The 12,421-nt window shown below is 43.1% G+C and overlaps 1 protein-coding gene across 4 annotated transcripts in view; it reads right to left on the reverse strand.

Annotated features, from left to right (window-relative positions):
• Positions 1-340: 340 nt before the first annotated feature.
• The window catches only part of NTNG1 (netrin G1), a 909,002-nt gene continuing 896,921 nt past the window's right edge, over positions 341-12,421 (reverse strand). For 3 of the 4 annotated variants that reach the window (XM_078673406.1, XM_078673404.1, XM_078673405.1), the window contains one exon: positions 341-1,609. In XM_078673406.1, coding sequence (XP_078529532.1) covers positions 1,383-1,609 — 227 coding nt within the window. In that variant the 3' untranslated portion in view covers positions 341-1,382. The remainder of the gene's footprint in view (positions 1,610-12,421) is intronic. The other variant, XM_078673403.1, reaches the window with a different exon arrangement.

Consider the following 12,421-nt stretch of genomic DNA (forward strand, 5'->3'; position numbering starts at 1 on the left):
ATGCATGTGCCACTCTCAAAGCTGGGCTTTCCGAGCAGGATGAACAGAGCGTGTATGAGCTATTCCATTCCTGAACGCATCTCCAAACCTATTCAACCCTGAAAACATCTCCCAGCCTATCCACTGCTATCTTTACATCTTGCATGATCATTTCAGCCCTACCAACATTACAATGATGATGGGAGCTTCTTGAACATCTTGTATGTCTTCAGTGTCTATGTATTGTAATCACGCCTATGATGTAACCATGATTTGTACAATTTGAGGGTTCTGACACAGCAGCTCAAATAAGCTTAAAGAAACATTCATTTCGATCAAGACAAAAGATTAACAAAAGAAATTTGAAATAAATTAGGCTTTGCTTTTAATTGTTATAACAAAGTGCAGTACATATTCCTGATACTGTTTATACGGGAAATTTTATTATTTTAAACCTTTCAGTGTTAAAGCAACGAGAAAACATTTAGTAATGACCTTTGGTGGAATTTTATTACACTTGTTATATATGTAAACGGATATTCTTTGATGCCAGCACGCTGCCCATACAGAGAAATCTCTGCACAACAGAACAAAAATGAATTAAAAGGAAAAAATAAAAAGTAACTCTGTTCTCCTTGAATCATAATTAAATACAATAACAGATTGTCTGGTAACACAAATTGGCAATAATACAAAAAAATCTACATCTGAACAGTATTTCAAGAAAAATAACTTCATTTGAATACAAAAGGATAAATACACTTTATTTTTCTATAGCCACTCTTGTACGGTAACACCAGCCTGTTATTGACGTAGTGCTGCATGTATATACAAGGGTATGACTGGCTTGACTTGTTTTGGGGCTGTTACACAAGTGCATCACTAACATCAGACAGATAAATTGTCCAACCAACAAAGGTTACAGAGCAACGTTCACTAAAGCACAGGTTGAGAGGGGCTCAGGGACTGAAGCAGGCCAATATGGCAGCTTTTCCTTATACCCACAATGCACTGACAGCAAAGAATCCCTTTATTTGGTTGGTCCACAGACTGGGCAGAGGTACGGTAGCGCACCCCATCGGAGTAGCGGAAGTTTGTGTGTGTCCTTTCTGGTTTTGTTTTGCTCGGCGCTGTCAAAGCCTTTCATTCCACTGTAAGCTCCTGCAGCTGGCGTTGTTATTTTTTTTATTGTAATAGAATTCAGCATTTTCTGCCTTGAGCCACAAATTAACAGTCTTGACTCGCAATGCAGTCCACAAATTGATAAATATGGCTTAGTTCAGTTCGGCCTTCTTTTTTTCTGTTTTTGTTTTCGATGCAAACGCTTGCTTGCTCTTGGTTGGTTTTCAGGTGGCACATTCATGTAAGCAGTCTGAACTCGATGCCATCCAGCGCGTCGGAGCTTAGACGTGGGCGAGCACTATGGCTCCCAGCAGCACAGTCGGCGTGAGTCCCCAGCTCCGTGACGCCGCCCCCTGGCCATTGCGGGAGCCGCAGCCACCAGACTCCTTCTCACACTTCAACTTCTCGCACAAAATGCCGGTGTAGGCCGCGGGACATTCGCACCTCATGTTTCTGTGGCATATGCCCCCGTTCTGGCACCGCTGCAATTCATTGTCACAAACGTTTGCTGAAAAATGAAACAAAACATGTTTATAAGCGTCAAATTGAGGTACATCTGGTGCAGAGAGCTTTCAGCTATAAAATACGGGCAGTATTTACTTTTTGGTGTTTCAGAGAAAATAATGCAGTACACAGTAATAGTTTCCATACTCTCGTAATTACGTAGTAGTAATTATTCTAAAGATTACTTGCGTATTTGTGAAGAACAGTATTTTTAATTTTCGACTAAATGACAACATAAAACTTTATTTCCAGAGTTTGGCCTATTGCTACTGCCCCTTCTGTAACACATCTGAAAGTATTGTTTAAAATGGATTATTCCCCTTGAATATGCAGGGTACTCACAAAAATACCAGTAGCAATTGACAGGCACAGGTTAGCATATTTTAATAAAAGAAAGATTACCGTTTAAATGTATTAAGGGGTTTGGGGCTTACTGGCTTGAAAGTAACTGGACTGCATGCGCTATCGAGAGCAAAACGAGGACATCTATCACAACTTCCCTACACCCTCTAGTGAAATGGTGGGGTAGAGAAAAATGAGATGGTGGCATTTTCTTCTTGTTTTCAGACACACATTTAGAAGATGTGGTGCAGTACTCACTAAAGATGCCTACCATAACACTTTACGGCTTTAACTTACAAAATAACTATACTATTATGGTATACTGTTACATAAATCAGCTACACACCCCACCACCATAGCCTCATTGGCCCACAGGCTCTCACTCTCATGATCTTGGTCCCAATGTTCCTTCAACTTCAAATTAGTCTAGCCCTACTAAACCCCATCCTTTTCAAATTGCCCTCATTTACCAATATCACAAATTGTCATTGATTTAGTTGTCTTCTAGCTAACATACCATCCTGGTAAAGTTTCTCATGAACTTTCCATGTTCTTGATTTGCCCATTTAAGCTTGACACTTTTGTCTTTCCTAGATTGGCAATGCTCCCACGATCTAATTTCTTAAATAACAACTTGTCTTTTGATGTTGACCTCTAAATCTGTGCCTCTTTGCCCTCATTTACTACGTCACTTCAGTGGTGTGCAAATAAGGCTACCTTCCCTCACTCACCCTAAGATCTAGGTTCAATCCGACAGCAACGTCAGAATCTCCTTCTCAATCACCCTGACTGGCATCTTTCACTTTTCCTACAATCCTTTAAACTCACAAATACAAATCAAGCTAAACGACTTCAATATTCTCCTGCTAAGCCTCCATCTCTACTGCTTCGAACCCCAACAGAATAGGCACGGATCTTGTAACCTTTAACTTGTTTAACTTTTCCAAGTCATCCCACAACCCTTAATCAGGCATGAGTTAAACAAAATAGTGGTGTACAAAAGGTCATCTCAGTTCAAGCAAAAGGTGTTTGCATCCACCCACAGTCTCCCCTGCTTTCAAAGGCCACCTCTCTCTCCATTTTTCCATTACCCTTCCCTTGAAAATCCACCACATCTGCACCAGCGCAAAACCCTTGCACCCGGTTGCTACCCAGATAGATTTTTCTGACTTGTCTGCAGCGGGATATCCTCCTTATGAACCTGAGATGGCTTGCAAGGTTGACAATCATCAAGTTGACCCAAAAGAGCCAAAAGCTCTAATTAAAGGGTCATCTAGCTTCTGCTGATGCTACTTGAACAAAGTACATCACAATCACTGAAAGGAATAATATGTAACTGCAAATTTTAGGGCAACAGTGTTTGGTCACTGCCCATGATCGCCATCTTTGTTTTCATCGGCCTTGGAATGAGTCAGGTACTCTGCACTATGCTTTAATTAAAGCCCGGTCAATGTAACAATAAATCAAAACACGATTTCTTGGGCTCTCAGTACCTTCCGATCTGTCAACAGTAAATAGATGTTGTGGGTGGATAAATAGAGCAACAGAACATCCACAATAGACATACCAAAGAGTATGTATATACAGGTATTTTTGGTCGACTTTCCTTTGACGGGAAGTGGGGTTGGGGGTAGAAGAGCAGGCATCCCCTGGGGAAAGTGAGTGCATGCATTGCCCGCAGCTCAGTCATTGGAGTTCCACTGTAAAATACCCTTCCTTTGCCAATGATTTTGAAACTGCGAATTCAACAGGTGAGGCAGTTCTTTATGTGAGTAACGAGTGAACGTTGCTAGGTGAGCATGTATATAGAGAAAAGAAAAGGGTCTGGAAAAGAGCTACAGAACCCACCTAAAGATCTTTTAAGAACAGAAATATTTTTCCCCACACTACTTTTTTAGACTAGTATGCAATTTTCCCAAAATGATAGTGGTCGTGAGAGTAACATCACATAAACTATAACTCTGATGTCATAAGAGAAAGCCAAGGCATGCATTCTACTTCTTAGTGATCGAAAACTGTGTTTTAAAAAATATTTATCATTATTGAAATATCGTGGTACGAACAACAAGCTGCTAAAATTACCAGAGGCTAAAGAAATGATACCAAACAAAAACTGCTCTGAAGGCTCATCTCCTGTCTGATTTGCTAATCAACCACATGCAGCAGTTCAAAGAGCAAATGAAAGAGTCTACGAATAAATCACAACTGCAAGCTATGGGGCATATTACCAACAAATAGCGATATTTATCGCTAAATAGGTTTAGCGGCTACTTTTTTTATCGCCGCGCATCACCTGATTTTTTCGCTGAGATAACGTGCTATTAGCAAAGTTTATCTCAAAAGCGATAAAATTCCTGGCGATAGCGGCAAAATACGTGAATATCGCTGAGAAAACAGCGATATTCACGCATTATCGCTAACATGGTCTTAGCCATTATATCCACCTCCCATCGGATATAATGGCTAAGAACTGGTCTGAGCAGGTGTTAGTTTTTGGAGATATTCGCGCTAAGGGGCCGATTATGATGGCGGATGGACCTGAGTCCGTCCGCCACCATAGAGTAGGAGGGACCGTCCGCAGGGGCAGCGGCGGTCCCTCTGTGCAAATTACGATGTGACCGCCGCTGGTCCAACCGCAATCCCACCGCCATCCTAATCTGGCGGTGGGTGTTCTATGTGGCTGCGGCGGTGAATCCGCATACTCCGGGCCGGCGGTGGCCTCCGCCGGCCCGGAGTATGCGGATTCACCGCAATCATAATGAGGCCCTTAGTGCAAATATTCCCATCGCTCGCCTGTGTTGGTAATAGGCGATAGCTATGTTAGCGACTGCTTTCAGTCGCTAACAGGTAGGGTATGCCCACTTTGCATGTCATTAGCGATAAATATCGCTGACATGCAAAGCGGGCCCCAAACCGCTCGCTATCGCCTACAAACTGTCGCTAACTGCTGTTAGCGACAGCTTGCTAATAGGGCGATGGAATTATCGACGCTTGCCGCTAAAGCGGCAATAATTCCCTATTGCTCCCCTTGATAATATGCCCCTATGTGTTTAAAGGAGGACAACAAAGTTACACATGCATTAAATGAAAACTTGCCAAAATAGGCCATGAGAAGCTACAATGTAAGACATTTGTGTAGTCTGCAGGCCTAAATCAAGCAGCATTCCGTTTGAAATGATCTGTAAATGGAAATTTCTCTAACTGAGCCACATATGTGCATTCCCACTGAACATGTGAAAGGTTACCCTGCCACTTACGATCGACGACATTGACACATGGATAATATACCATAAAGCTTTACCCCTTAAAATGACCACATGCTTAGTCATTGTCCTAAGTCATCCTCCTTCATATGAAGTTCCTCTCTGACGTTTCTACAATTTAAATTTTTACATTTTTAATAGCGCAAATTCGACCTGAAGGTATTGGAGCACTTTCTATGAGTACCAGTTATATCACATAAGGTCCCATCTTAAAAAAATATATATATTTTTTTAATTTTAGGCATAGAAACATTAAGTATTTTGCCCAGAATCACAGGATATTGAGCCGACGCCGAGCCTCCAACTAGGCTCCCGGTTCCAAAGTTGGCAGCTCTGGCCATACAGTTACATCCTCTACAATGTATTTGGCTTTTAAATTCTGCTCTTTCAGAATTTTCCTTTTAGTCTGTGCTTTGTGGGACTGATTTTAGCTCATTGCACTCTCATTCTGCCTCAATCTTTACAATCGTTACAACTGTACACCTCTCTTCTTGGTTATATATTCTTTATATACATTCTTTATATATTCTTTCTAGCAACACAACACTAGTAAGAAACCTTGCATCATTGCAGGGAACAAGCTTTGATGAATGTACATGACTAAAATAAAATTGCAACTCTTTTTAGGACAAGTGGGACGGTAAAGGTATCACAGAAGAATGTATTCTTTATGGTTTAAATGCCATTCATTTTAGCATCTGATGGTATAATTTATTTTTTTTAATGTAATTTTTCCACAGTACTCGTTTCAGTAGGGCTTGATTCATGGAAGAAAGAGTGCATACATATCTGCTCAAAAGCCAGTGCAATTAAACATCGGCGCCCCAAATACCAAGGCCTGCAGTCTTTAATCCACTATCAGACCCCCCTGTATCTTTTTCTTGCTCTTGATGGTTCTTGCTTTCTGTTTGTGATGGTTTTGCCATTTTTCTCTTCCTCCGTGTTTCTGAACTGTGTATTTTTCTCTCTCTTGCACTCAGTAACAGTACGGATACAGAAAAATAAGTGGAGGTCCGTCCCCAAAAATAAGTGGCAGTTCCCCACACCCGCAACCCCTGCTCCCCACCCCCAGTGCCTTGGGAACCTCAAGGGTGAGTAGTCTAGCTATATAAACAATGATTGATTGATTGACTGGCTCGAATGAAGCGTGGACTTTCAGTCATATCACAATTCACAGCATGTTATTTATAGCAAGCCCTTTTGGCAGGGTGATTCTTTGTTACAACGGGCTATTTTTTTATGTTTCGTGTAGGGAGGTACACACTGCACGTCCTATCTCTATATAGCATATTTGTAAAATGCTTTTAATGAAAAATATAGCACGTGAAAATCGCATAGAGCAAATAAAGCGTATTTCCTATTAATCAAAGCATTTTTTTGAAGTAGCTTTCTGCGTCATGACTGTCTAATTTCCAGCATTAACAAGGATATGAATTCAGATTTAGAAAATCACCCATAGGCTAGGCTGGACAAAAGAGCCCTGCTCATGGATTTGGATGGTGAGAAATTGCATAGACCAGCAGAAGACTGTATGTTGGTAGAGAGGTTGAGGGGCAGTGTTGCACATTGCTAGAACAGGAAGTCAAACGCTAGTGGTGACGAAGGTGTTTTGGTATAAGGCTGAAATAAATTGGAGAGCAATAAAAAGTAGGGCCACTTTTAGGGTAATGATTTGGGGCCATATTATCAAGAAAGGGCGTTATATTATCGCCTCTTTTATCGGCAGGAAACTGCTGATAAAGCGGTTATAATGGGCTTGATAATATGCCCTTGTGAATTCCCATAGAACCCCATGTTCACACCAGAACCTAGGCTGCTATGGGAATTCCTAAGGGCATATTATCAAGCCCATTATCGCCGCTTTAGCAGCAGTTTCCTGCCGATAAAAGCGGCGATAATGTATCGCCCTTTCTTGATAATATGGCCCTTGGTTTTTCAGAGGTGTCGCTTGTTGAGTCGTGACTTTTCGTGATTTTGACACCTAAAATGTCAGCTGTGGGAATGGCACATCTCAGTTAGCGTCTGATGCATTAATGCATTAATGCTGGAATGGTTTACTTATCTTCTTTTCATTGGTACCTTGAACTTTTTCTAGCACTGAAAGAAGTTTGACTTAAAACTACATTAATTTATCTTTCTCGTGTTTTGTAGCAACGTAAACACGAGAAGCCACATGAGTTTAATTTAGATCTAGACATCACAGTTACTTGTGATGTGGGAAGACTTCTTTAATGAATACAGATTGGCTAATACAACTGCCCGACTAGAGTGCCCACTTTAATCCAGGCCCTTGCGGACACTGTCTCCAGTTCGGAACTTTTCACCTACAAATAATTAATTTTAGGTGTTAGTTTAATTAGGTTATTGGAAGTGAGAAGACAAGACTTCAAAATCCAGAATGAAAAAGGACTTCACGCAACATTTCAAGGCTGGAAACAGTGTCTGTCAAATGACCAGGAAGGAGGTCATACCCCTATGCCTGACATGATACCCATTCATGCAAAAAAAGGTTGGATTTTCTGTTCCAGTAAAGAAAATAACAAGGTTGGTTTATTAAAGCAACATCCTAAAAAACTGCTGCAGGAGATGAATTAAGTTTCCCCTTCTCGGAAGCTGAGTCATTCTGCAAGCTGTTTCTCACACTAAAAGTCACAATTTCCCACACAAACTCTAACAAATCTTGTGCATGCAAATGAGCAAATGGGGAATATTTATTGCCGTCCTTCACAGCACATGACACTCCATCATAAAATTCTACTCGAATGACCATTAGGCAATATCTAATCATAGTGCCGAAGTTGCCACCTTCTTTAATAATGCTTTTTGGTTGATTTACTGATGTAATCCTGACTAGCAATTTGCAGATTCTAAATTTTAAATTATATTCCAGGTGTCACCGGGTGATGAATATATGTCTGCTTTTCCATGCTACCTCTCTGCTGCCTGTTCTCCACTGTAGATGGTAGCTGCACTGACTAAGCTATATTTTCGTCTACAGTTTAAAAATGAAAGAAAAGAAAGACCAGCAAAATGTAGTGAATACTTTTTTTAGATAAATGACAAACTATGGAATGTGAAACATAGCGCCATATATTTCTGTTTGAACTGGAAATCGTGGCTGTTTTCCTCAAATTAAAAAATATTTAGGTTAATGTAGCTTTCATTTTCATCTGGAGCCTTTCAAGATAAATCTGCTGCGCCCTGTTTGGAAGGAGATAATAAGTGGCTGACTGCAATAGCTTTCCTTTGATTTGGGCTAAGGCAGTGGAGAAATATCTGTCCCATCAACACTGATCATTGCTGGTCCTGAATAATTGAGCACAAATCAATAGTTAATTAAGTACCCTTTTTAATAGAAGATGAGATCTTTTAGTTCTGGTTTGGACCAGAATATCAATCAGATCTTGGCAAAAGTTAGGCTTATGCAAGTAATCAACATAGCAAGTTTAGTTCAAAGAAGTTGAAAAGAAAATTTTCAGTGCCAAAGAAACAACAGTGATTATTGCATAAGAAACACAAACATCAGCAGGGCATCAGCAGTGCAGCCCCTCACATGTTTCTGGGAAAACATTTCGGGTTTTTTCTAATGAAATGCATCCGAGCCTAAAGCTCAAGGAGAGCATTTTGAATCTCAAATGAGGTGCTTCACGTGAGGCGGGTTGTAGCCCATCATAAGAATTGTAAAAAGATAAGCAGTACTGGTGAAAAAATGTCTCTGTGCCTGATGCAATGAGAACCATTGCGAGATGGTCGGGAGGGCACTGCCAGCAATATCAAAAAGTTACAAACAGTGGTGTTTTATTCTGCATTAAGGATGGGATTGAAGGAAGGCATAATAGCACAGTGTCACTGTTGGAACTGGCACATTCTGGCTGGCTGAGGCAGGGCCCCAGCCAGGCAGAGTCCACTCCCGTCAGGGGCGGGTGATTACACTCACTTTATAACCTGCGCTCACCCTTGAGTAGCTTGGCACTAAGCAATCAGGCTTACCACAGAGGCAATGTGTATAGCATTGACATAGCAATCACAATAAATACACCATGCATCACAAAAGAGACCACTCGGGATGAATGTGAATAAAGTTTATATGGAACACACATATTAATTAACATGAACGAATGTCATGTATCTCTGGGCATAAATCACACTTTGAAATATTACTAGCAGTACTAGGCCCAACCGTACTAAACTGACAATAGCAACAATGACACCTGGAAAGATCCTATTCTACATATTCCCCCAGCACCTTTATGCAGTGCAACATATTGTACACCCTGGGCCAACACTAGCAGTTCATTGAATTCAATCCCACGCAGTTTGAGTGGGCACCCCTGGTCACAGCGTTATCACAAATATGTACATACAGAGAATTATACCACTTTTTAGCAGCACCGAGAAACAAGGCCGCGCAGGAAATAACCAATATCAAAGTTAATACGTTTATAAAAAATAAATCAACTTATAGGGCAAACCACCATACAGAGTCATGAATCATGGTGGTTCCCCACTGTCACTCTGAAACACACTCACTCACTCACTTTGCACCGATACACGGTGCAACAGATATCAAGCAAGTCTGTACAGAATGCACTCGCACACATACACACTCAGCACCCTAATGCAGTACAACTGATACCCAGCAGGTCAATGGATTATACACTGCAAATCCTGTGGCCCGAGCCTTCCTCTACCCTTCAACTCAACCTGACTATCCTACACCCACGAATTGGAGTCACTTCCTCGGGCACTAGGCCGCACATGGCCAAAGTCACTCTGAATCAGGGTCCCAGGGAAGCAGGTGAGGGTAAACAACCAGGTCAATTAGGAGGCAGTCGAAAAATGGGATTTGGCGGCCAATTAAGGAGTTTACCCACAGGACGCCGGAGCAACAGTCAGTCACACCCAAGTGGTCCCCAGGGGCCACCCATCACCAGCTCAGTTCAGTTCTGTGAAGCACAGGGGGGTCATCCGGGACCCACTTCCGATGGTTCTTAGAAGCGTTCCTCAAGCCCAGTTAGTCACCCTCACCACCAAGGCCAGAGACGGGCAATACTACCTGGCAACTGGGTGTCATCGGGAAAGGACAGTTGAGGAGACGGCACTTGGTCTGCCGCGCTGAGGGCCAAATAGAGGAACAGTGGATGAATGAAGAATGAAGCAGGGGTGCCTCTCAAAAGAAGGAGGCACCACGTAAGGTACACAATGATCAGAGTCGCACCCAGGCAATCTGGGCACAAAGTCAACCGTTCTGGTCCCACATGAAGAGTTGCAAATTCTGTACTTCCCTGGAAATGAGGCACAATGTCAGGTGCATGTCGAGATTGGCCGTAACAGACAACTCCAGTCACACATGAAGAATTGCAAATTCTGTACCTCTCTGGATATGAGGCACACATTCTGGTGCATGACCAGATTGTCCACACCAAATGAATCTGGTCCCACACACACAATAAAGTGTTGCAAATTATGCACCTCCCTGGAAATGAGGCACAATGTCTGGTGAACGTCACGATTGGTCACACCAGACAATTCTGAGTACATACACAAGTGCAAGTTCACAATGTCTCACAAGGTAGAACGAGGCACTACTACGGTTGCACCCCCACCTCCGAGGGTCGCAAGCTGTGCATCAGACACCACATGCAATGAGCATGCAGTTGACACTTTGGGTCCCGCAACTGGTAAATCCACTCACCCAAAACAAGATGCTTATGCGTGCCAAGCTCCCCACGATGTGAGGGCCATATGCTATGGTTGCAGGCAAGACTTTGGGGCTCTGCACAATCAACAATTCTTGGGTTCACGCCTACGCCACACTATCAGTTTGTTGAAAATGGCAATGTATATGCACATAAGCGGCGTTCATTTGTGTTCACTGTACCCCTTGTTGCAAGCAGAACGGATATCGCTAAACCCTGACTGTATTATCCCGCCAGCATAGACCCATGCACACACGTACACAACAGCCATTTTAGGCACCATGGCCTCTCTGCCCGTTTGTTCCCGGCACCCCTCCCCGCGCGCACTGCTCATGCATCGGCCACAAGACCCTCTCCCTCTGCGTGACCCTGCTCTAGAAGTAACCCTCCTGCTTGACCCACACCCCCATTTCCTCCCGAGAACACCCTTCCCCTCAGCTGACGACCCCCCCCCGGCTGCACTTGGCCTCTCGACCCGGTCCCAAGTCCTAAGACCAAGCCTCGTGAATGTACACCCCCCCCTTTTCCTGCCCAGCATAACAAAACCGTGGTACACCAGCCGAAGTGCCCGATCTTATCGCCTGCCCAACCTTTGATCTGATCATCCCCTCCTGCCCTCGTGTCCTGTAGGAATGTCCGGCTGAGAGATCACAATCTCTTGTTACATTCAGGAGGGGAGGATGACATCTGAGCGACTGGTATGGGAATAGGCCTGAAGCTGGGATTCCAAGCATGTTTTTTCCTACTTCAAAGTGTCTTTATTGTAATAAGGAATGTTTGTGCATCATAAACATGTGTATAAAAGACGAAGCCTCAGAGAAACTGGGGTGTGGGAGGAGAGAGCACCTCCTGAAGACACTATGCGAGTGTCCGAAATGACAGGCTCTCCTCATGAGAAATAAAACTCTGTTCTTGTTTTCCTGCTTCCAGCGCCCGTCTCTTTATTTGGTAATTGTTCAAGATGCGAACTAAGAGGCGTCCTGCGCCAGCAGCCTGGGCATCAGGTGCGTTATGGGCTGACTTTTCCACAATTGGCGTCCCAACGCGGGGTCCATCAGCGACATAAGGTCCGGTAAGAGAGGTCCAGACGATGGGGTGAACATCTAAACGATTGGAGTATACCTGCCTTGAGAGGGCCCTCGTCCGGCTGCCGATTGAATGAACTTCACCGATTCTGAACGGACCTCTCTCAAGTGACCTACTGTCCTGACTGGAATCCCACAGGAATGCTGCGGTAAAAACATGGAGAAAGAGAACGATTGGGCGCTGGAAAAGGGAAGGCGAAGAATTGCCCACACGGTCCGGTCCGGGTAAGGTTAAGTAGGACGTCTTTACGTCCGATTGGTAGGATGGCTTTATCCATCTGATTGATTGATTGATTGTACTTGAAGTATTGGTTCCCTTTGAGACATTTTCTATTTGCAAACAGCGATAAATAGGAACGTTTCTCTCTCTTTGCAAATAGTTAAGGATAGGTAATACAGACGTTTGTCCCCCATTGTAATCCGTCAT

Source organism: Lissotriton helveticus, chromosome 1_2, assembly GCF_964261635.1.
Source record: "Lissotriton helveticus chromosome 1_2, aLisHel1.1, whole genome shotgun sequence".
Classification (NCBI taxonomy): domain Eukaryota; kingdom Metazoa; phylum Chordata; class Amphibia; order Caudata; family Salamandridae; genus Lissotriton; species Lissotriton helveticus.